We start from the raw sequence: 26,138 nt of genomic DNA, 5'->3' as shown, positions 1-26,138 counted from the left end.
CCATGGTTGGGAGGCGGGGCATAAACCCCACAACTCAACAAACTCTTGCAGCCCTCTTTTCAAACTCAAATGGCTGGAAAATTGACTCGCTACACTGGGGGAGTGCGTGCTGGTGCGTTGTTCAGGGTTTTTGGCACCATGCGGAGATGTTTTCAGCAGATGTGTGACTGTCACAACTTTAACCATGACACAGTCTACATACATGAGAGGTAAACCTCAAGATGTTTGCTTTTGGCGGCTGATTTTGTGCTCTTTTGCCAGGTGATGAGGGAACAAGTTTCTTAAGACGTTAGTAAAAAATCTATATTGCCAAAACTTCCACTGTATTACAGCACGGAAGTAAGCTAGTCAGTCTGTCTCTTATGCTCCCTCTCTGCCACACTTGTTTTTTTTTTTTGTTTTTGTTCTGAGATGCTCAGAATATTTAATGGTGTTTTGTGTTTCTCCCCCTCCCCCTTTCAGACATGGCCATCTTCGGACACTGCCCTGCACATGATGATTTTTTCCTGGTTGTGTGTAACCACTGCAGTCAAGTGGTAAAACCGCAGGCCTTTGAGAAGCATTGTGGTGAGTAGCTCAAAAGATACAGATACCAAAAATGTTTTGTATAATACTTTAGGGTTTTTTTTTTTAATTAGCTTCCAACAATTTTATCTTTCTTGATTTGAAGGAGGCCTAATAGTTAATGTAAAAGTTCAAACCTGGTTCTCCACATTTATCATTTCTGAATTTTCTTTAATTTGTGATTTGTCTCTCCTTTACTTTGAAATGTGGGGTTTTGTTCTGGTTGAAAATTCTTTCTCTCTGCCACCCTCTATTACAATAAAGGTTTTATTACAAAAAAAAGTTCTTATGTAAATTCCTTTGTAAAATGTCCTTATTAAGGTTTATCAATACATGAATGTGTACACCAAAAACATTATAGTAACCTATGATAGTTCTGACTTTCAATGTACTGTTAATTATAATTATATTCACAGGGAACGTTTTATGGTGTCCAATATGAAGGATACTTTATAGATTTTGCAACAAAAAAGTCACTCTCAGGAAACTGTGTTCTAGTTAGGCATCAGCCTGATCAGGTATGCAAATGTTTAGGTTTGCATGTGAAGACCTTTGCAGAAACCATGCATTAGATGCACCACTGCTGCATGTTAAGAATGCCTCAGTAATGTGTTAATCAATTCCTCAAATAACTGAATAAGTTTAATAGGTTAGCTTGGCATATTAGCCTTAATGTTTTAAAACTGAGATAATATTTGTGTTAACTGTTGCAGTAAATTTTTTGTTTTCATCACGATAGATCCAAGAGTAGCAAGGCTGTTACACCACTAGAGTCATGGCAAACAGAGGCCATGTTGACACTTTTCACCATCTATGGATATCGTGCCTTCCTTGGATTGATGGCCAATACTTTTGACCATAGGCAATTGATTTGCAGAGTTTAGACAACATTCATGTGTTCTTTATAGACAATAATTTACCATTAACAGTGCCTTTTTTTAAATAATTGTGATGAGTTTGGGTTGATTTTTGATGGCTTTAGGATCTCACATGGAGAAAAACCTAAGACTGAATTATATTCCAGTGAGTCATTATCAGTGAGGATAGCTATTTTGCCTTACTTGTTGAGGGCTGTTTTGATTGTGAAATAATATGTAAAGAAAATTATGTAATTCATTATGTGACCTTACCTGGTTCTATGTTTTTAACAGAATAATACCAGAACATACATGTCAGCTATTTTGCAAGAATGTGATACTGTACATCAGCATTTGTTCTGACCAGCTGTATCCCTGAACCCCTTTTTGAAAGAAAATTTTTGAGACATTCTGAGGTACCAGTCTGTATCACATCGTTGCCTCCCTGAAGGAACGTTTGTGCAGATATGCCTCAAGATTTTAATGGTTGATTCATGCCAGTATGTACACCCATGGACATCATATGCCATGGTACCACTCTATTTGTAGCCATGCTCTGGAACAATGAATTGTTTGTTTGGTTTTAAGGTCATTTGTTTTTTTTTTTGTCACCTGCAATGTATGCAACTTTTTACGTAAATTGAACTCTGTAAAAGTGAAGTGATTTTTTTATCACATTGTAAACTCTTGATTGAATAGTTCTATGGAAATTGCATTAAAACAGTATTATATTACTTTGTTACAGGAATATATAATAATGTTTTGTGTTGCTATGTATTATCAAAAACACTATGCAACCAGAAAACAAATGGGTAACCTGTATTGTTTTTCTTTTCTTTGTTACTGGGAGGAGCATCCTAAAACAAAATTGGTTAGTGCTACTGACTCATAGTTCTAGATTCAGGAGTCTAGTTTCAGATCATGGCTGGTCATCAACTTTGAAGACTTTGCATGTTTTTCCCTGTGTCTTGTGTTTTTCTCCCACAAACATAAAATGTGCAGATTGGCTGACCAACAACTTTAAATTAACCCTGTGAGTGAGTGTATCTTGTGGTGGACCCTGATGGGATAGGTTCTGGTTCTTTACAACACTAAAATTGAACTGAGTGGTTTTATAAACATTTCAAAAATAGAACAGGCAATAAAGTGATTAAATAAAATGTCATTGAAAGTAAATAAGCACAGCATTTATTTTAATTTTATTTTATACAAGTCTTTTGTAGAGTGTAGTTTACAAATCACAAAAGAATTTAAATGAAAATGTCAAAATACACCTAAAAAGTATTGTGGGTGCCTTTATTCCTTTGGAAAACATACATAGTACCAGTATCCTGGAACATGAACGATTTAAAGACAACCGTTAAGTGACATGGTTTCTAATTAAAAAACAAATTAAACATACACCTTTCTGTTTTCTTACAATTCTCAAAAACATCTGTCTCCATCTATTTTTTATTTTTTTTCTATTTTAATGGGGAACTGGAGCCAATTCCAGCAGTACTTTGCCCTGAAAGTAAGTCTCCTTTCACAAAAAAGTGCCACCACAGGTGGCGCAGTGGTAGTGCTGCTGCTTTGCAGTAAGGAGATTGTGGGTTCACTTCCCGGGTCCTCCCTGTGTGGAGAGCGCTTTGAGTAGTGAGAGAGCGCTATATAAATATAAAGAATTTTTATTATTAATGTGAAATTCAAACAACAAGGATGTATGCATTTACAGAAGGATTTGTGTGTGATGACACAAGCTAAACGCTTTCTTTGTCAGCACGTCAGGAGAGAAACACATCTTATAATATTTTAAATTTCTTTTTCATAGTTATTAAGAATGAATCGTGATGGTTCTACAGTACATGAAAATCTGTCTAAGTGAAAATGATGTGAATGATAATGTACCTGAATTATCCTTTTCATGGTCACAGTTGGTACGTGCTGAGCCTATATTAGGGTACAAGTTAAGAATTCACCATTTGCCAGGCACCATTCCATCACAAGACACACCTACCATCACTCCCCATCACACAAGGGCAATTATGCAATCGCACACATGTCTTTGGGATGTGGGATATAACCAAGGGTACCCATAAGAAAACTCATGCAGACATGGGTAGGTTGTGCAGACTAAACCAAGACCGTTCCTGTGCCAGGATTCAAGAATAGGACTCTGGATCTATGAGGAAGCTGTGCTGTCCTTGCAGTGCATCTCAGTACTGCTCCATAAATGCTTTGTGAATGACTATATATTCTTCTTCTTTCGGCTGCTCCAGTTAGCTGCTCCAGTTAGGGGTTGCCACAGCAGATCATATCTTCCATATCTTTCTGTCCTCTGCATCTTGCTCTGTTACACCCATCACCTGTATGTCCTCTCTCACCACATCCATAAACCTTCGCTTAGGCCTTCCTCTTTTCCTCTTCCCTGGCAGCTCTATCCTTAACATCCTTCTCCCAATATACCCAGCATCTCTCCTCTGCAAATGTCCAAACCAACGCAATCTCGCCTCTCTGACTTTGTCTCCCAACCGTCCAACTTGAGCTGACCCTCTAATGTACTCATTTCTAATCCTGTCCATCCTCGTCACACCCAGTGCAAATCTTAGCATCTTTAACTCTGCTACCTCCAGCTCTGTCTCCTGCTTTCTGGTCAGTGCCACCATCTCCAAACCATATAACATACAGTTAGGTCCATAAATATTTGTACATTACCACAATGAATTTTAAATGAAACAACTCCGATGCAGTTGAAGTGCAGACTTTCAGCTTTAATTCAGTGGGGTGAACAAAACGATTGCATAAAAATGTGAGGCAACTAAAGCATTTATTTAACACAATCCCTTCATTTCAGGGGCTCAAAAGTAATTGGACAAATTAAATAACTGGAAATAAAATGTTAATTTCTAAAACTTGGTTGAAAACCCTTTGCGGGCAATGACAGCCTGAAGTCTTGAACTCATGGACATCACCAGATGCTGGGTTTCCTCCTTTTTAATGATCTGCCAGGCCTTTACTGCAGCGGCTTTCAGTTGCTGTTTGTTTGTGGGTCTTTCTGTCCGAAGTTTAGTCTTCAACAAGTGAAATACATGCTCAATTGGGTTAAAATCAGGTGACTGACTTGGCCATTCAAGAATTTTCCACTTCTTTGCTTTAATAAACTCCTGGGTTGCTTTGGCTGTATGTTTTGGGTCATTGTCCATCTGTATCATGAAATGCCGCCCAATCAATTTGACTACATTTAGCTGGATTTGAGCAGACAGCATGTCTCTGAACACCTCAGAATTCATTCGGCTGCTTCTGTCCTGTGTCACATCATCAATAAACACTAGTGTCCCAGTGCCACTGGCAGCCATACACACCCAAGCCATCACACTGCCTCCACCGTGTTTTACAGATGATGTGGTATGCTTTAGATAATGAGCTGTTCCACTCCTTCTCCATACTTTTTTCTTGCTATCATTCTGGTAGAGGTTGATCTTGGTTTCATCTGTCCAAAGAATGTTTTTCCAGAACTGTGCTGGCTTTTTTAGATGTTCTTTAGCAAAGTCCAATCTGGCCTTTCTATTCTTGAGGCTTATGAGTGGCTTGCACCTTGCAGTGCACCGTCTATATTTACAGTGCATCCGGAAAGTATTCACAGCGCATCACTTTTTCCACATTTTGCTATGTTACAGCTTTATTCCAAAATGGATTAAATTCATTTTTTTCCTCAGAATTCTACACATAAGGTTTTTGCAAATTTATTAAAAATAAAAAAACTGAGAAATCACATGTACATAAGTATTCACAGCCTTTGCTCAATACTTTGTCAATGCACTTTTGGCGGCAATTACAGCCTCAAGTCTTTTTGAATATGATGCCACAAGCTTGGCACACCTATCCTCAAGGACATTCACAGAGTTGTCCTGAAGCCACTCCTTTGATATCTTGGCTGTGTGCTTAGGGTCGTTGTCCTGCTGAAAGATGAACCGTCGCCCCAGTCTGAGGTCAAGAGCGCTCTGGAGCAGGTTTTCATCCAGGATGTCTCTGTACATTGCTGCAGTCATCTTTCCCTTTATCCTGACTAGTCTCCCAGTCCCTGCCGCTGAAAAACATCCCCACAGCATGATGCTGCCACCACCATGCTTCACTGTAGGGATGGTATTGGCCTGGTGATGAGCAGTGCCTGGTTTCCTCCAAACGTGACGCCTGGCATTCACACCAAAGAGTTCAATCTTTGTCTCATCAGACCAGAGAATATTCTTTCTCATTGTCTGAGAGTATCTTCAGGTGCCTTTTGGCAAACTCCAGGCGGGCTGCCATGTGCCTTTTACTAAGGAGTGGCTTCCATCTGGCCACTTTACCATATAGGCCTGATTGGTGGATTGCTGCAGAGATGGTTGTCCTTCTGGAAGGTTCTCCTCTCTCCACAGAGGACCTCTGGAGCTCTGACAGTGTGACCATCGGGTTCTTGGTCACCTCCCTAACTAAGGCCCTTCTCCCCCGATTGCTCAGTTTAGATGGCAGGCCAGCTCTAGGAAGAGTCCTGGTGGTTTCGAACTTCTTCCACTTACAGATGATGGAGGCCACTGTGCTCATTGGGACCTTCAAAGCAGCAGAAATTTTTCTGTAACCTTCCCCAGATTTGTGCCTTGAGACAATCCTGTCTCGGAGGTCTACAGACAATTCCTTTGACTTCATGCTTGGTTTGTGCTCTGACATGAACTGTCAACTGTGGGACCTTATATAGACAGGTGTGTGCCTTTCCAAATCATGATCAATCAACTGAATTTACCACAGGTGGACTCCAGTTAAGCTGCAGAAACATCTCAAGGATGATCAGGGGAAACAGGATGCACCTGAGCTCAATTTTGAGCTTCATGGCAAAGGCTGTGAATACTTATGTACATGTGCTTTCTCAATTTTTTTATTTTTAATAAATTTGCAAAAACCTCAAGTAAACATTTTTCACATTGTCATTATGGGGGTGTTGTGTGTAGAATTCTGAGGAAAAAAATGAATTTAATCCATTTTGGAATAAGGCTGTAACATAACAAAATGTGGAAAAAGTGAATACGCTGTGAATACTTTCCGGATGCACTGTACTTTCATGCAGTCTTCTCTTTATGGTAGACTTGGATATCGATATGCCTACCCCCTGGAGAGTGTTGTTCACTTGGTTGGCTGTTGTGAAGGGGTTTCTCTTCACCATGGAAATGATTCTGCGATCATCCACCACTGTTGTCTTCCGTGGACGTCCAGGTCTTTTTGCGTTGCTGAGTTCACCAGTGCTCGCTTTCTTTCTCAGGATGTACCAAACTGTAGATTTTGCCACTTGTAATATTGTAGCAATTTCTCGGATGGGTTTTTTCTGTTTTCGCAGCTTAAGGATGGCTTTTTTCACCTGCATGGAGAGCTCCTTTGACCGCATGTTGTCTGTTCACAGCAAAATCTTCCACATGCAAGCACCACACCTCAAATCAACTCCAGGCCTTTTCTCTGCTTAATTGATAATGACATAACGACGGACTTGCCCACACCTGCCCATGAAATAGCCTTTGAGTCAATTGTCCATTTACTTTTGAGCCCCTGAAATGAAGGGATTGTGTTAAAAAAAAACGCTTTAGTTGCCTCACATTTTTATGCAATCGTTTTGTTCACCCCACTGAATTAAAGCTGAAAGTCTGCACTTCAACTGCATCTGAGTTGTTTCATTTAAAATTCATTGTGGTAATGTACAGAACCAAAATTAGAAAAAAGTTGTCTCTGTCCAAATATTTATGGACCTAACTGTAGCTGGTCTCACTACTGTCCTGTAGACCTTCTCTTTCACTCTTGCTTGAGAATGACTATATAAAGAATAAAAACTATTGTAATTGTTATGTGTAATACTAACTCCACATAGGGCACTTTATATTCTGAAGTGTAAACTGACTTGTTTAAAGTGAACCAGAAGTACTTAGACTTTTTTTTTTTTTTTTTTTTTTTCTAATAGATAATCCTGGATGTGAAATTCTGAAAATAGCCTTGACTTTATTAGTTAAAATCATGCAGACTGAACTACTGCAAAGTAAGCCTGCTGTGTTCAGTTAAATATTGTCCTATTAATAATTAGTTGTGAGGACAGAAAATGTTTTGATACCAGTACAGACATAACTTGAACTCCAGTCTCCCTTCATTTTGAAGAAAACAAAACTGTTATTTACTAAGGTGAAAAGCATTCAGTCTTCACAAGGTGATTCAGATACTAATGGTAAAGGAATGCAGGGGCATTTTGGGTTTTTTTAATTATTACTATTATCTCTTCTTTCTGTTACAAGAGCGGAGACATGGCCCTCTAAGTAAGCTGTATGCCCGTCTGCACCCCGCAGCTGGTTCATCCCCACCTACACCTTTACAGAAAAGCCGATCAGGGAATTCTCAGTCTACATGCACGGCGTCTAAAGCATCCCGGGAGAGACAGCAAGCCCAGTCACAACAGAAGTCCACCAAAGGACAAAAAGACAGTCTATGGTGAGTGGATTTTATCCTTTTACTGTTGAGTTTCTATAGCAGGGCATACATGAATGGTTGAAATAAAGTTCTTCTTGGTAGTGCTTCTGAACTCAGTGGGCAAAATGAGCTGCTGTAAAAGCATATCCCTTGTATCAGTAGCATATGTTTATGAAGTTAGACCCCTAGACCTCGTAGTGGCATAATAAGATCCCTTTCTTGTCTCACCCATATGAAAACAACCCAATAGGGATACAGTGAGGTAAGAAGAACCTATTCCACACCTATATATAAAAATGAGACTTACGCAATACTAAAAATGATTCGAGTGTCTTCATCTTACTACATTTGTATTTTATTACAAAAATATATGAAAAATATAACTGCAAAGTGAAAATCTCTGTTTCTCCCCCTTTTTGAAAATAAGACATAAAGGGGTTCTTAGGGATTAGTGAATTAGTCCCCTTAACCTTTCTTTGAAAAAGCATTAGATGATAAAATGAAGAAAAAAGGTAGAATATGATTATTGAGCCCTATAGATTAACTTTACCCCCGTGTGAGATAAAGCAATAGGAGACATAGAACAAAAATATAATGTTCCTATCCTATTGGGTGAAACTAGATTTTCTCTTGGGAAATACATGGACTAAAATATGAGACTCCACTATAGCATTAATACATTAAACTTTGCCATATTGCAAAATATGAAGAAATCATACCCAACCAATGTGGAAACCAAACAGTAGAATTAGTGTTGGAAAAACACCCTTACACCCTTTACCCAATGGTATACTACCAGTGGTATTGTATGGAAACGAGACCCATATAAAAGATATATTTATTAATCAGTGGTGCAGTAAGGTGAGATCTGTTATTCAAGGAGAAATGGACAGTGAGAGTAACTAATACACTAACACCTTAATGTGAAATTCATCCACAGAAAAACAAGCTGTGTTAGATACAATTTAAAATCAGGATATTGGATTTGCAATCATATAATGAGGCCCACTCCACTAACCCCATGTTAATGAATTTAAACAATTGGAGAGGTGAAGAGACCCCATCCCTTGTCACTTGAATGAAGCAAACCTTGGGAAAATATACAGAGTAAAAAAAAAAAAAAACCATTTTATTTCATGTACATGTGTAGAGCATGACTTTACATGACAATAAGTCATCAGACATACTGAACTGTGCGTGTGTGTATCATAATTAGATCCTCTGTTGTAAAAACACACCCCAGTCTATGACAAAAAGCTATTGTAGATACAATGATGAAATCAGCCCTCTTACAGCACGTATATCCTTAAGAAAATGTTTCATTCCAACATAAATTTCAACCTTAAAAGATGTCTTAACTTGTCTGACACATTGTGAAAAATAAGCCATTCTAGAGCATAGTGAGGAAAGAGGGCCTTTTTTCTCACCTTATATTAAATGGTACAGTAAAGAAATTAGTCCCTTCCACCTCATTCTTTGTTTGTTTTCAAGAGTTAGCAGAGTTGGAAAATCGAAATGTATTGAGACTACTTTTGGAGTCTTGCATGCTGGGAAGATATACATTTTTCATGGGTATACTGTATTCACATTTCACCTTCTGTATAAATGTTTCTTAAAATGTAACTTTTTGTAAATTTTTAGTAATATAAACTTGTATATTGGGTTCTTTATTGCTTTCTTTTGTAATATTATTGTTCATAACATTAAGAACCACATTACTAAATTAAATATTACTTCTTTACTCCCTTCTAGTTTGTTTGTTCCAGTTGTCAATTTGGAAAAGATGCCACCTATCACCCAACCGGAAAGTACAGGTGTTAAACTGGGGACTCAGGCTAACACCCCGTCTCTGACAACAGATTCCCACTCTCCTGCCTTTCGAGACAGTCCGACCTCTGGAGCCAGCAGACCACATGGGTCTACCCCACCCAAGGGACATGTAGGGAAAGGGGGTACTGATGCCTATCACTCAGAGAAACCACAGAGCAGGAAAGGAGATATGGTTACAGCAAAAACACCTGAATCTCACAGTGGACATCGAACGTATAAAAAAATCTCTAGTAAGTGAAACAAAAGAGGGGAAAAGAATTTGTGGAAACAAGAAAAATTATTTCAAGAGATTGCTGTTTGTTTTATTTCTAATGTTGGAAAGTAAAGTTAAATTTACCTGAAATTGATAAAATAAGAAGGCACATACTTAGAATAACAAACTAGAATGTACTGACACATGGCTGGTTACAGGATGAAAATCTGTGCATTAAGCTGCTTGGTCTGCCTTAAATCATTTGCTATTTGCTGTTTTTCCTGAGTTTCCACCAGCAGATATGTTTGAATTGAACACTTGTCTTTCTCCCAGTCTGCCTTACACTGAAAAGCTGTATATAAGAATCTGCTTGTATTTTTGCTTATTATATTTTTTCCTGGCAGAGAAAGAGTGTGACTTGGATAAACACTGTGGAGTCATGGACCCAGAGAAGAAGAAAGTTTGTACCAGGCTGCTGACTTGCAAGGTAATCTTTGTCCATTGGGTGGCACCCTATGAGTGCATTTTATATGTTTGCTTGCAAATCTTTGCTTTCAGGCTTCTGCCATCTAACTGGTAAACTGTGACTGCCATCTACAGTATGAGAAAAACTGCACTGGAAGTTGCTTCAAATTAAAAATGTAAAAAAAATAGTTATGTGCATTTCATTGTCTTTTAAAGTAAATAATGACTTTTGTCAGCTACATTTTGAGTGTTTTTTTTCCTGACACTTTTGTATTTCTTCTTATCTAGCATTACATTTCCTTTTAATTTGTCATGTTTCTACTTGTCAAATAGTCACAAGTCTTTATGTAGAATGTACATTACAATGGGCATTGAGTCCTATGCCTGCTATACAAGTCCCAGTAGATTCTTTGCCTGCTATACAAGTCCCAGTAGATTCTTTAATTTGCTTAATATCAGATTATCACTCGCTAATAGTTGTAGAGTGAAAGAAATTGAAACTTGCATGTAACACGCTGTGAAAACTTTAAGGTTCTTGAACTTTTAAATCTTGTTTAAATAAACATGTTGAAGAGATAAGCTTGAACAGCTAGAAACCGATGCAAAAATGAATGCAATCTTAAGAACACAACAAATGAAGATAAAAGTAATATTGAAATGTAGAGGGCTGTGCGGTGTGAATTTTTACATGTTTTGTTGTTCTGTGTGAGCATATGTAATACGTGCTTATTTTTAAATTATGCCTTATTATATCCATTACAAAGTCACAGGAAACCAGAGCAGCATTAAGCACATAGTTGAAACCAAATCTGATTTGACCATGTGTGTAAACTTTATGAAAATACTAATAGTACTATTACTATATATGTTTGGAATATGGACAATACCAGAGCTTCCAGAGAAATCCTTCTCATGTGGGGGGCAGTGGGGAAGCAGGGGCGGGGGGGCTAGTATACAAACTTCACACAGACTGTGGCCACACCAGCAACAACATTTGCACTGTGGCAAGTAATTACAGAAATACACATAAAAAAAAAAATAGTTAAGAATTTAAATTCTTGATTTCCAAAATGTATATGTATTTTATTTTAATACTCTTTACAATAAGTTGACTTGTAGTTGCTCTATTACGCCATAGAAATTAGTTGTTTATAAAAATACATATTGTAAATAGGTAGAACTTTATTTTTCCCCGGGGGGAAATTTGGCTTTCTAAAAAGCTGCTGCTGGCACAGTGCCCAGATGTAATAATGTTATGTTAAAGATCAGAATGCATGAAAGCAAATACTCTGAACCAACTGTTATTTTACAAAAATATATTTTTGGGGGTTTTTGGAAAAATTAAAACACTGAAAGTTCATAGTCGACTGCTGAATTTCCATTTGAGCATTCTGCTATTATACACAAGTATACATAATTATGGACAGTAAAGTGTTTAAAATTGAGATGACTTCTTGTGGACAGCAGCAGCTAGACATCAGCCTAACACCTGCATTAATCTGAACTGATAACTCATAGCTGCAGTGACCTGGGTGTGAAGTTGCTCTGTTGAGTTTTCTGTGATCAAACAATGACTCAAAATTATCTGGTAATGAATGTGTGTGTTTGTATGTGTATGTGCTCAGCAATGGATTGGTGCCCAGCATATGATTTGTTTCATGTATTTGACTGGTCTGCCTTTGATCTGTAATGTAAAAAAAAGTATGAAACATATTCAAACTGGACAGATACATATTATATCAGTTAACAAAGAAATATGTATTATGTCAGAAAAGTGTCCCTTGTTGTACAATGGAATGATAGTAAGGTTACCAAAAGTATAAAAACTGTTTAATTATTTTAAAATAATATAAAGGACATAAGACGGAACACAAAGTATTAAAATGATAGTGAATAAACCTTGGGCCTACACACACAGACCTTGAAAACCTATCTACAATATGGATATGTGTCCTTACTTGGGCCACAGGCTAGATCTTCTTATAGCTCCCTCACAGTGGGCATCACCTCACTCCTAACCCTAAGTAGCCCTTAAAGCTTTAGGTTTTCAGTAGGCCATAGCCTTTACAAAGAAGTAAATATAAGCAAACAAAGGATAATGTAAGAAAGGTTTGGGTCCAGTAAGACTACCTGTTTAATTAGTGAGTCCATCTTGAGGATGTTTTGAAAAACTGTAAAGAAAAGTGATTGAAGCACGGAGCTCTGTGTCATTTTAAGGATGTTTTAGCAATGTACACTGACTTCTGATGGCTATTTGGTTAAATACTGATGGAACTATAGGAGATGGACTTTTGTGATTCTTGGAAGGGACCTTTAGCGCTTGTCCAGTGTTTTTTCTTCCTCTATTCTAAGGGGAAAAAATGTGACAAAATTTACTAGCGTCACACTCAAATCCTTCCCCACAATAGCATGGCAGAAACCCGTAAAATGCGCTCTTTGCTTGTGTCATTTGACTATATACACCCATACATACTTATTTATATACTAGTCCTTTAGCCCATTACAATAACGGGCACTAGAACAGTAGTGCATAAACATTAGTAGGAACAGTCTATATTAAATGGCAAAGGACTTTGACCTCATTCTTTTTGTTGGTCGTATTTTTCTTTCTTTCAGCCTTTCTTTTGTTGATGTTTACTTGCTGGGCTGCCGCCGTGTATTGCATGTCTTTAATTTTCTGTGACAGTAATACTGTCTTGTACGTCCGTAATATACCTTTAATTTTCTCTGGCAGTAGTATCGCGCATCGCACTGTGCCCCGCACATGCGCACTTCACCAGAAGACACACACACACACGGACACCTGGACGCACACAGGGATTTTTTTAAAGAGGATTCTATAATTTAACATTTTAACTTAATCCCTATTTTGAATCTCAGCTGTGGTGTTTATTCTGCTGAGTTTCCATATTCACTCTTTGTGAGCATGAGAGTGCATGTGTTCTACATTTGGGTGGCATCTCATCCAGGGTTGGCTCCTGCTTCTGCCAGAATAGATTCAGGGTCAGGTTGTCCATATAAGATACAGGGCATTATGTAAATGAATCAACAATTGCACATTTTTGAGATTATCATTCTTATTGCAAGCTGCAAGTAATGTATAAGCTAATGTTCAGAATCAGTCAGTTGCTAGCAAAAACAGCAAGAAAACAATTAACACCAGAAAACTGCAAGCAGTTCTGACTGTGGGCCATGTGTCTTCAGTAAGATAAAGGAATAATTATTACTACAGTACAAGATGCACTACTCTAAAGAATGAAGAAATTTTCACATTTTTTATGGGGGGTGTGATCACACCTCAGTGTGCATGATTTGTACCATACTATTTTGATGAATTTTTGGAAGAATTCTAGAAAGTTCTATGCTACAATTTAGTACTATTTTGAACATACATTTTGTTTTCTTTGTAATTTCAATAATGTGATTCAAGAGATAATAAATGGGCATTAGTACTTTTTAAAATGTAATTTGGGGTAAAATAGTAGCAAGATGCCCAAGTTCAAATGGAAGCAATGCTGGAACAAATAACAATAGTTGATACTCTGCACAGGTCAGTCTCTCTTTGTTTGTTTTCTAAAGTGTATATACTGTACTGTATAAGCAATTTTAAATTAAGCCAATATATTTGGAATGAAATAGATTTTTAAGCATTATAAAATAACGCAAATATCTCTCCATGACTATTTTCATTTTTAGAAGTGCTGAAACAAGAAGTCTTAACAAGTAAAAGTAGATACAAATTTATGTAAGAGCATGGTTTATACTTTCACATGAAAAGTAACCCCTTTTATACATTTCAAATGAAAACAGATGTAGAATGTTATTGTTTTATTTATTTCTTTATTGAAGATATTAGCAATACTTCTGAAAAAAATTTATAAAGGAGTTTTAGGGAAAAAAAAATCTCACCAGTCTCAGATTTGGTCATCTTTTTAGAAGGACAATATAAGTGTACCTGCATAATGACATTATCACATGAAATCAATTATCAATTTATTAAATATGGTGGTGCTTCATCAGTTTAGAAAGAATTTACTATGCAATGACCAGATTACATTATGCCCCACCAATATAATATAGGATAACAATTAAATGTGTACTTGTTCAAGAAAGAAACAAAAACCATATTGTATGTCTCATAATTTGATCTGTCACACACAGAACACTTATGCTACTTGTGTATTTAACACAATACCTATAGGAGGGTGTAAAAGTACTGACTGGATCCAGTATTGAAATGTACAAAAATAGTGAAGTTTGCCTCTCAGCTGAAAAAATAAAAAGTAGGGCTTATTCTGAGTGATGTATTAATTATTAAAAAGTGAACATTTCAGGTTACCTGGGAAAACAAAAATGCACATTTTTTAATTTGTGCAAGTTCTGCAAGTATCACTTAGTTATTGTAAATTATTTTGTTTATAGTACAGGCCCCTTTAAGAGGGAATACAAATCATTTCCCCTCAGTGCTTTACAGGTAACCTTTTCTCCCACCAGATTCACTCAATACATCAGCGACGAGAGGTTGCAGGCCGAACAAAAGATTTTGACCAGCTAGTGGCTGAGCTTAAGGCAGGTGCTAAGGCAAGAGAAACTTCAACAACAAAAGACAAGAGCAACCAGATGTCCAGAGATGGCTGTGTACACCGTGCACCAAGTCGAGATGGCAGTCCAGAGACACCAGTTGTTCCTATGAAGGCTCCACACTGTAGACGAAGGCTGACCAACTGCATGGCCCTGAGGTACTTGGACCAAAATTATTGTTTATATTGCATGCAAAAGTATAGGAATTGGAAGAAACCTTAAGATTTTACATTACTCCATTTTCACCTGGTCAAATTATTTTATTGGAGTAAATTAGCATGAAGTTTGCTGCAACTGCTTAGTCCCCGAAAAAAAGTGGCACCATAAATCTCCCCTTTTCAACATTTTGATCAGCAATACGGATTTTAATTTTCCCACTTTCATACCAGTTGGCAACACACATGTATACACTGATTGCATGACAAGGTGCACATGTCAATTTATGAGGCATCATATTTAACAAAGCCATCAAAGATGCACATGACTGTTTGCTGCTGTGGTTGTCGTTGTCAGAGTTAAAAATATCTCCTTCCAAAAATTGCTCAAAATCTAAAAATCATCATCTATGTGGCCATGTTTCAATTATACATACTTTCTCAAGCCCATTTAATCCATTTTGGAATCAACTGGGGTTGGAGCCTTTTCTAGCAATACAAGACACGACTCCACTCTATTGCCCACATGCGTACTGCTTCCAGTTTTTAGTTACCAATTAACCTGAGTCCCCACAAAGACATGTGGATAATGTACAAACTATTCATGGACATCAGTCACCTTTGACATTCGCCCCCCAGGATGCCGAATCTGTGAGACAACTGTGCTAGCCACTATGTTGCCCCTTTTCATTTATGCTAAATTAAAAATCTTTTAGCATTGTTTTCAGCTGTTAATAGTAGAGCAATTAGTAATTCTAGTCACAAAAGGGATTTAAATGCCATTGATTTGATTTCTGATTTTTTCAAAGTGTCAAAAGCGCTGTACATCATGATCTGCTTACTGACATGCTGGTTGTGTGATAAGCTACATAGGACTGCATAAAGAATTTGTGGTAAAGAGCTTTTTTCAAAGGAACGTAGCACAGTGACTCATATCCCTGGTGTCCTGGGTTTAAATCTCAGGCCTTGACACTGTCTAAGCATATTGTGCACATTCTCTAATTTCTTCTCATGTACTTCCATTTTAGATAGATAGATACTTTATTAATCCCAATTTTCCTCCCATATCTCAAAGTTATGCATGTTAGGTTGCCTGATGAATCAAGATTAGCCCTGTGTAAGTAAGTGTTCCTTTCAAAGTTTGTTCCTTTCTTGCCTGCAGTGTTGCTGGATTTAGCTCCAGTGCCAGTGACACTGAACTAGATAAGTGGGTTCCAAAATTGATAGATGATTATTATGAGGGGATTGTAACATAAAATATAAATCAATAATTGCTGGTTCTTTCATGCTAGTGAGTCAAGATCTATAGCTGAGGCAATGCAAAATTTTTTTTAACTCATTGAAGAGTTGAATATATTTATTAGCATAGAGATACCCTTTTATTAAATTATAAGTTTGGAATTTTAAAGTCAGTTATTTCTTAACAATCCTGATATATTTTTATTTACCACATAAAATTGTATTCTAAAGTGAATCATTTTTTTATACATTTTAAAAACACCTTGTCAGTTCTTGCAGTTTACAATAGGGCCATAAAACATACAGAATACATTTATATTTCAAGCCAAAAATGCTAGCAATTTTTGATCCATGTCTTGAGACTACACACATATTGCAAAACAGCACGTCCATGTTGTTTTAATAAGAAACAAAGCAAAAAGCAGAACATTGCTGTGATATTCAGCCATTTTAAAAAGGAGACTGGCAGTGCACTTTATTTCGCTTTACTTTGTCCAGCTCTGTGGCGACCTTTTAGGCTAAGGAACATGGATTCACCTCAGAATGTAAACGGCAAAAACCGTTATTGTCATTATTGGATGTAGACATCCAGACATGAAGTGTAGTGTCTGTTCTGGAGACGAATAGGCAATAGTAACTGAAAAATTCACACATTATTATTGCTTATATTCTTTCACTATGCAGAACCTTATTTCATTCATCCATCCATTTTCATTATTTTACAAATATATGCTGCCTCTGGATTGATAATGACAGCGTGTACTATTTTAAGAGAGAATATTGAGCAGGCCTAAGCATGCTATAAGAAGTGAACCAACGTTTTACACGATGCTTGACGTGGAACCAAACTACTGGCGGTACTCTGTGTTTTTGATGTCTTGGTCATCCACACAATACAGTATAAAGTTTACACGACATCTCAGACATCGGAGCATGTTAATGTAAGTGTATGATATTGAAGTTAGATACTTATTAGCAGCTGAGCAGCTACTTATTCACACCTCCTTAGTAAGGTTGCTTGGCTGTTTCAAAAATCTAACTTGTATATTAAAAATACAATACATTTTAATCGGTTCAGTTTAGATTTATTATTGTGTGTACAAAGTACAAATAACAACACAGAATGTAATTGAAGAGTCACTGCCGTTTAGAAAAAATAGTCATATGATTTAAAATTACATTTGTCTCTTGTTACAAGCCATGGCAGAACATAACCATTGAAGAAACAGAATTTCAGAAGCAAAAGAAGGATATTAAGCGTAATATAGCTCGGTAAAGTGGCAGTGTTATGGGCCTGTCATAACTTCACTAATGATGGTAGATGTGAGCAGACGAGTGAACGGGAAATGTATTATCACCCCAAGAAAAATAGTTCTAAGAATCTGTGACAAAACAATTATTAATTTCCTTTTGTTTTCACAAGGATGCCACATAAACACCAAAGGCATGTTTTCTTCAATCAAAACCTTTGCTGTTTCAAAGTGGACATATTTCAGTAAATTTTAGGGCTTTTTCTTTCAGCAATAGAATTGTGTATCCTTTAGTCCCATTGTAAGCTGCAACAACTGGGAAGGTATTTTTAAAATCTATATTAAAAAAAAATCTTATCTTGCAAATAATCTTATATTTTATGTGGCAAATTAATATATGTCACGATTGAGAATAAATAACTTTGACTTGAAAGATACCAAGCTAATCTTTTAACCACTGGTCTCAAAGGTCAGTCCTGAGGCACCTCACAGCTGGGGGTTTTTATTCTAACCAATCCCACGATAAGTTTATCATTCTTGCTTTTAAATCTGCTTCATTGTTAAATGAGCGGTGTCTTTTTATTCTCTTATTCTAAGAAATTCTGACATATTTGTGTTTAAAAACTTAAGCATCCATTACCATTTTGTTTTTATCTTAAATGTTCTATACATTTTGCTTTTTTATATCCAAATGCTGACATTACTGAATGTTAATTACTTGTCTGTTCATTTTGCAAGAAAAGTTTAATAGGTAGACAGTGTGACTTGCACCTGTGTCAGCAGTTCTTATTGCTAATCATCATCATTATCTGGAGTCAATTTAAAGGAGCAAACTCTAAATAAAAGTATCTATCCATCTATCCATCTATCCATCCATCCATCCATCTATCGGCATATGACAAATATGCATTTAAACTGTGACAAATAATACAAATTGTTATACATTTATTTGAAATATATGCAATCCAGATAACTAAACAATTGGATCAACCAAAAGTAAAAGTGATGTACTGATTGTAAAGTTGGTTGGGCTAAAATCCTGCAACCATTGCGGGACAGCACATAATAACCACTGTTTTAAACTATTTTAAAGTTAAAATTTCATCATCTGTCTGTGACAATATTTGAGAGTGAATTGTGCATCATGCATGGTAGAAAATATGTGGTGTGCACTCACTTGATTAAGAACTTATCCAGAAAAAGGCTAGACTAATTCTTACTGATCACAATGTAAATTTTGTGTTATGGTTGCTGAAGACTGTTGTGCAGGTCAAACATTAAAGATGTAACTCCATGTATGGCCCAACTACTGTGATTATAAGTAATAGATAAGTAATAGATTAGTGTATCGGAATCATTATTTTTAAATTTATTTGGTCATTGTGGAACATTATTAGTCAAAGTGGTATTAGCAACAAATCCCACCGAACCCAGCAGTCAGTAGGGCATACAGTAAATGACACTAAATAAGACAGAATTTTTAGGACAAAGCCATCTAATCAAGGCCAGTAATGTCTCTGGTAGATCTGTTTTCTCTTTCTGGCCTTTTCTTTGCATTTTTCACAAGGGAGCATAAAAGTTGCACAGTTTTATCTGCATCTTTCTTGTGCTGTATCTGTGCCCATTATAGCTTGTTGACTCTCCAATTTTTAGCCCTCTGTCTCCCATTTTTAACGTTTGTCTGCCACCTACCTTCATTTGCAAGAATTTGACAACACTTGTGATTGAGCTTTTACAAAAACCACTATCAATCAAATCAAGACATCATTACTATGAACACGGAGAGAAAGCTAATAAGCTTTTAGCTCAACAAATCCACAAACAAGAAGTTCGCAATGCAATCCCAGTAATCACCAACACGAATGGAGATGAAATCATTGACCATAAAAATATAATGCACACATTTAGAGACTACTATAAAACCTTATATTCTACTGAGTTTAAAGAAGACAACACACAATCTAATGCATTTCTGGATACATTACAGATACCACAAATAGATACTTTTAGTGCTGAGGAACCGGATAAACCTCTGACCCTATCAGAATTACAAGATGCTATAAAGTCACTTCAAGGCGGGAAATCAGCAGGCCCTGATGGCTACCCTGTAGAATTTTATAAGAAATTCTCCACTCAGCTAGCTCCCCTCTTATTGGCAACATTTACAGAAGCTAGAGACAATCAAATTCTACCTCAAACTTTTCGTCAAGCATTAATCACTGTCTTTCCTAAACAAAATAAGGACTTGTTACAATGTGCATCCATACAGACCAATTTCACTCCTGAATAATGATGTTAAGATACTCTCAAAAATTATAGCTAGAAGGATGGAGAAAGTGTTGCCTTTGGTAATATCACAGGATCAAACTGGATTTATTAAAGGCCGAAACTTATCTTCCAATCTCTGACGCCTGTTTAATGTAATATATTCACGAGCAAAGTCAAACACCCCAGAGATGATGATATCGTTGGATGCAGAAAAAGTATTTGATATGATTGAATGGAACTACCTTTTCACTGCATTGGAGAAATTTGGGTTTGGCCCGAATATTTGTGCATGGATCAAACTACTGTACACCAGTCCAGAAGCTTCAGTTTGTATTAACAACATTTGTTCAGACTACTATAAACTAGAACGTGGCACCAGACAAGGATGCCCCTTGTCACCACTGCTGTTTGCAATCACCATTGAACCACTGGCGGTCCACTGTCAAAATTCCTATTAGATAAAGTGGATTATCAGAGAAGGACTGGAACAGAAAATATCTCTATATGCAGATGATATGGTTTTATATGTATCAGACCCAGAAAACACTGTACCTGCAGTTTTAACAGCACTTACAGAATTTCAAAAGATCTGTGGTCTCAGAATTAATTTGAATAAAAGTATACTCTTTCCAGTGAATTCACAAGCATATAATATTAGATTGGACACCCTACCTTTTACCATAGCAGATCAGTTTAAATACCTAGGGGTAAATATCACAAGTAAACATAAAGCTCTTTATCAACAAAATTTTGTCCGTCTGTATGGAAAAAATTAAGCAAGACTTGCATAGATGGTCAACCCTTCATCTCACTCTAGCCGGAAGAATTAACGTTAAGATGAATATCCTTCCTAAGCTTCTTTTTTTATTTCAAAACATTCCAATATATATCAATAAATCATTTTTAAGCAATTAGATTCAACCATAACCTTATTTATTTGGAACTCAAAACATTCACGTATCCGAAGAGCGACCCTACAAAGACCTCAGGCAGAAGGTTTCATGGCTCTACCTAATTTTCAGTTTTATTACTGGGCAGCAAACCTACAGTTAGGTCCATAAATATTTGGACAGAGACAACTTTTTTCTAATTTTGGTTCTGTACATTACCACAATGAATTTTAAATGTAACAACTCAGATGCAGTTGAAGTGCAGACTTTCAGCTTTAATTCAGTGGGGTGAACAAAACGATTGCATAAAAATGTGAGGCAACTAAAGTGTTTTTTTAACACAATCCCTTCATTTCTGGGGCTCAAAAGTAATTGGACAAATTAAATAACTGGAAATAAAATGTTCATTTCTAATACTTGGTTGAAAACCCTTTGATGGCAATGACAGCCTGAAGTCTTGAACTCATGGACAACACCAGATGCTGGGTTTCCTCCTTTTTAATGCTCTGGCAGGCCTTTACTGCAGCGGCTTTCAGTTGCTGTTTGTTTGTGGGCCTTTCTGCAAACCTATTTTTTGTAAAAATTGATCTATTTGTACGGAATGATTACAATAAAATTAATTTAAAAAAAAAAAAAAAATGATAAGGGCTGTTCGGTCCCTGTACAACCGGTGTCAGAGCTTGGTCCGCATTGCCAGAAGTAAGTTGAACCCGTTTCCTGTGAGAGTTGGACTCCGCCAATTCTGTTCATAACTTTTATGGACAGAATTTCTAGGCGCAGCCAGGGTGTTGAGGGGGTCCGGTTTGGTGGACTCAGGATTGGGTCACTGCTTTTTTGCAGATGATGTTGTCCTATTTGTTTCATCAGGCCGTGATCTTCAGCTCTCTCTGGATCAGTTCGCAGCTGAGTGTGAAGCAGCTGGGATGGGAATCAGCACCTCCAAATCCGAGACCATGGTCCTCAGCCGAAAAAGGATGGAGTGCCCTCTCAGCTCTCAATTTACCAGTCGATCTATGTTCCTACCCTCACCTATGGTCATGAGCTATGGGTAGTGACCGAAAGAACGAGATCGCGAATACAAGCGGTTGAAATGAGTTTCCTCCACAGGGTGGCTGAGCTCTCCCTTAAAGATAGGGTGAGAAGCTCAGTCATCCGGGAGGGGCTCAGAGTAGAGCCGCTGCTCCTCCGCATCGAAAGGAGTCAGATGAGGTGGCTCGGGCATCTGATCAGGATGCCTCCTGGACGCCTCCCTGGTGAGGTGTTCCTGGCACGTCCAACCGGGAGGAGGCCCCGGGGAAGACCCAGGACACGCTGGAGGGACTATGTCTCCTGGCTGGCCTGGGAACGCCTCGGGATTCTCCCGGAAGAGCTAGAAGAAGTGGCTGGGGAGCGGGAAGTCTGGGTATCTCTGCTCAAGCTGCTGCCCCCGCGACCCGACCTCTGATAAGCGGAAGAGGATGGATGAAAAAAAAAAACACTAGCTGGTTATCAAGCTGAAAATATGGCCATGAGTATGTTGTCGTAGCCACTTGGCACGTTGTATAAATCAGGATGTAACAGTGTCTCATAGCAACTTGCTCATTTATTTATTTAGCTGTCAAAACAAATTAATCTAGTTATTTGTGTTTAAGCTCAGGTGTGTCCTTCAACTGAGTATATTCCTGAACTGAGCCCTGATTTTAGTTTAGATGGTTTCATTACAAGTAGTGGTGTCTTAAGTGGTTAGCATTGCTGCCTCATAATTCTAGAGACCCAAGTTAGATTTGGGGCCTAGCCACAGTCCATGTGGCATTTGTATGCTCTTTATGTGCACATTACAAGGATGTTGTTTGTTTCCAGATCTAGGGCATCTTCTGAAAGTGACCAAGAGCAAAGAGGTGAAGATTCCAATGCTCGACCATTATACCCCTTCCTCATGCCATGTGTTAACAGCCGACTGTCAAGTGAGGAAAGTGATGGACAAGAGGAAGAAATGGACAAGCCTGACTGGCATTACTCTTCACGGCACCCTACACCACAGGCGGTACATGTGCCCCTTTTTCTATCTCTGTATTTTTGTATTTGAAACCAACTGTGCCTATCTTGCTTACTGCTCTGTTTAGCATCTTTTGACAGATGTGCCAGCATGCCTCTCTGAATGATGATGACTGGCATATTTATTAATTAATCTTCACTACTTGTAATGCCTCAGTGGTTCTCTTCCTGAAGTCTGTTGGGTGCCTTGCCTGTAACAGAGGAGCTTTTCTGCAGTGACTCAACTGACTATTAATGTGTTCTGTCCTTTCCCTAGGTGTTCTCCTAAAGTGGAGGTGGAGTAGAGGCAGGTTGCATAAATTTTCTTAATTGGTGGACCTGCAGTGTGTCAGAGTAACAAACATTTCTTTAAACAAGACCAGGATGTGAAGTCTTTAACATTTCTTAATGCTTTGTCTGAGCCTTTTCCTTTTTTTCTACATTTGCAAACTGTGCAAGTCTGAGTGCCTGACTGTACGTTTAAGGCATTTAAGCATGTTCCCTGTCATTTCTCTTTTTTAGACGTGCACATTTGGCAGCCATGCCCTGGGCAGAGGCTGCTTTGTCTTTGATCGACGTCTCGACCGTGTCCGCTCGGCACTTTGTGCAATGATGGAGCCCCACATCAACTCCCACATGTGGAAGTAAGTTTCTCTTAGTGATTCTAGGCTGCTTGGTATTTTAGCTGGAAGATGGATTTATGATAATGCAATAATAACATTGGTTGACATGGTTTGCCAAGGCAGGTATCCATGAAGTGGTATTTTTCCTGTATAAGCAAACTGTTCAAGTGCTTTACATCAGTCTCTTTCAGTTGAATTGAATTGTTTTCTGTTTTACATTGACCTTTTTCCATTGGAAGCCCCAATCATGTTAGAAATTAAATGCCTCCCTAACATTGCAAACAAAATATTATGCTGATTTTTATAACACTATTTGTTGCAAAAGTCCTCATATGTGGTTCTTTGCATTTCATGAATGTTCTGAAGCTCACATAATTCAATTTACTGTATGATCACTGATGTTGGAGCTGCACCTGTGCAGTGCTAGTCCATCACAAGGCCCAATCATGCATACAACCACACTCCATTAACCTAATGTGTCTTTGCAATGTGGAAGAAAAAAAACAGAGTGCTTGGAAACACATAAACACACACACAAACACAGGGAGAACCTGCAAACTGAGAATGGGATTCAAACTCCCAAGTTCTTAATCCATGAGGCAGCAGGACTATGCCACAAACTGCCTTATGGTACTTGAAGTACTTCAAAACAATTTCCTTTATATGGGGTTCATTTTAACTTTTTGATAATTGTAATTCTATTCAAGTCATTTTAAATGAACTGTAAGTATTAAATCCAGCACAGCTTGTTGATTTTTGTTTCTTTTAAGTTTTTGTAAGTTCATACCTAAGCAAGACTTGCAGCTCACCAGAGTATAGCGCTGGTCTTATGACTCAAGTAAGATGGATTAATACCTTAAATATTTTTCTGTTCATATCTCAATGGGACTAAAATTTTACCAAGAAAAAAAATATTATTTCATATACTGTGCTAGTTCTGCCTTGAGAGGTTTGAAAGGTGATGAATAAAGAATATTAGGACTGTGGGCAATAATCTTTATCTTATTATGCCTTTACTCTGTTCACTATAGTTTACATGCTCAGACTGCACTCTTTCTGAAAAATGCATCTCCTAACGTAATTTTCTCAGCATGCCCTTCAGCACAATAACAATAAATTAAAAAAAAAAAAGAAAACTTCATTAGTGGGATAGCCCTGCTGGCAACAAGATGTGTTCCTAAACCCAAGGCTCCTTTGCATGTTTGCTGGTTGAGTTCCTACTACGAATGGTTAGCTTCCAAAGTTTTTAAATGTATCCCAATGGATGATTTTAGAATTAACTGATGTCAAATATTTTGGAAGAATTAAATAATATTGTATTGTCTTAAAGTGGATGGCGTGGTGACACAGTGGTTAGCACTGCTGCCTTAAGCATCCAAGGTCATGGGCTCAAATTTTGTATGAGGTCTTTGACTGTCTATGTAGCTTTTTCTCCAACAACATTCATATTATATAAATTGGCAATTAAAGTTAACTTACATTGTCTAAAATAATATCCACTCGATATATCTGAAGGTCCCAGTCCCTACAACTGTGAATTGGATTAAGCATGTCTGAGAATGTTATGTGTTTATGTTTGCACATAGGTGCGTATTCTGTCCAGAAATTATTCCAGACTTGCTTGCTGGGATAGCTTCTAGTTTCCTTGCAACCCTGCCTTTAGTGAATGCTGTGTTGTATTACTAGTATATGGCTCATGATGGTCCCAACACAAGTGCAGAATTAGACTTTTGTGAAGAACTCCCTAAGCACAGATATTCTAGTTTACTGTTGTAAAATATCATGTTCCTCTTTGTTAGTTATAAGTGCAAAAAATAGAGAATGTAGAAAAAACTGTTTAGAAAGTGAACAGTATATGTCTTGAATTTAACATGTCCACTTTCAGTCATCTACTGCCCATCTAGCAATAATTTTAATATACCTGGCTGTCTGTCAGTCATTCTGGTAGCTGGGTCTTTCTTTACAGATATGGGCATTTTATGATTTTTTTACCTGTAATTTTTAGGCTGTTGGTTCAGACCAATTTTTTTAAATACCCAATTTTTTTAAATAAAAATCCTGCCTTGGGCCCTGTGTTGGCTGGGATTGGCTCCAGCAGACCCCCGTGACCCTGTAGTTAGGATATAGCGGGTTGGATAATGGATGGATGGAGTGCTTCCTGTAGTGTAATGTATACCTTTAAGTGTAACATAAACATTCATCCATTTTCTGTTTTGGCCTTCTCCATATACACTCACTCGGCAAATTATTAGGAACACTATACTAATACTGGATAATGGCCTCATTTTGTTCTCAAAACGTGTTCAATTCTTTGTAGTGTGGATTCTACAAGATATTGAAAACATTCCTTTGAGATTCTGGTTCATGTTCACTTAGTTGCATCATGCAATTTTTGCTAATTTGTCAGCTGTACATTCATGCTACAAATCTCCCATTCTACCACATCCCAAAAGTATCTGGATTCAGATTTGGTGGTTAGGAAGGACACTGAACTCATTGTTATGATCATGAAACCAGATGACTCTTGCTTTGTCTCAATGTGCATTATAATGCTGGAAGTAGCCATTAGAAGATGGGTAAATTGTGGCCATTAAAAGATGCACACGGTTAGCAACAGTACTCAAATAGGCCATGGCAGTCAAGAGATGATTGACTGATATTAATTGGCTCAAAATTGCCAAGAAAACAATCCCCATGCCATTACAACACCATCACTAGCCTGGACTGTTAACACAAGACGGTTTGAGTGCATAGATT

At 37.5% G+C, this 26,138-nt stretch overlaps 1 protein-coding gene across 1 annotated transcript in view; it reads left to right on the top strand.

The window, feature by feature from the left end:
* Window positions 1-26,138, top strand: part of LOC114648203 (ataxin-7-like protein 2) — a 53,896-nt gene that overhangs the window by 19,481 nt on the left and 8,277 nt on the right. Inside the window, exons 3-9 of the mRNA XM_028797094.2 lie at window positions 463-567; window positions 7,703-7,895; window positions 9,627-9,934; window positions 10,302-10,384; window positions 14,857-15,101; window positions 22,585-22,768; window positions 23,281-23,402. Coding sequence (XP_028652927.2) covers window positions 463-567; window positions 7,703-7,895; window positions 9,627-9,934; window positions 10,302-10,384; window positions 14,857-15,101; window positions 22,585-22,768; window positions 23,281-23,402 — 1,240 coding nt within the window. The remainder of the gene's footprint in view (window positions 1-462; window positions 568-7,702; window positions 7,896-9,626; window positions 9,935-10,301; window positions 10,385-14,856; window positions 15,102-22,584; window positions 22,769-23,280; window positions 23,403-26,138) is intronic.

This window comes from Erpetoichthys calabaricus, chromosome 3 (assembly GCF_900747795.2).
Source record: "Erpetoichthys calabaricus chromosome 3, fErpCal1.3, whole genome shotgun sequence".
NCBI lineage: Eukaryota > Metazoa > Chordata > Cladistia > Polypteriformes > Polypteridae > Erpetoichthys > Erpetoichthys calabaricus.
The sequence above is the reverse complement of the archived record's forward strand: the minus strand, read 5'-3'. Positions and strand labels throughout refer to the sequence as shown.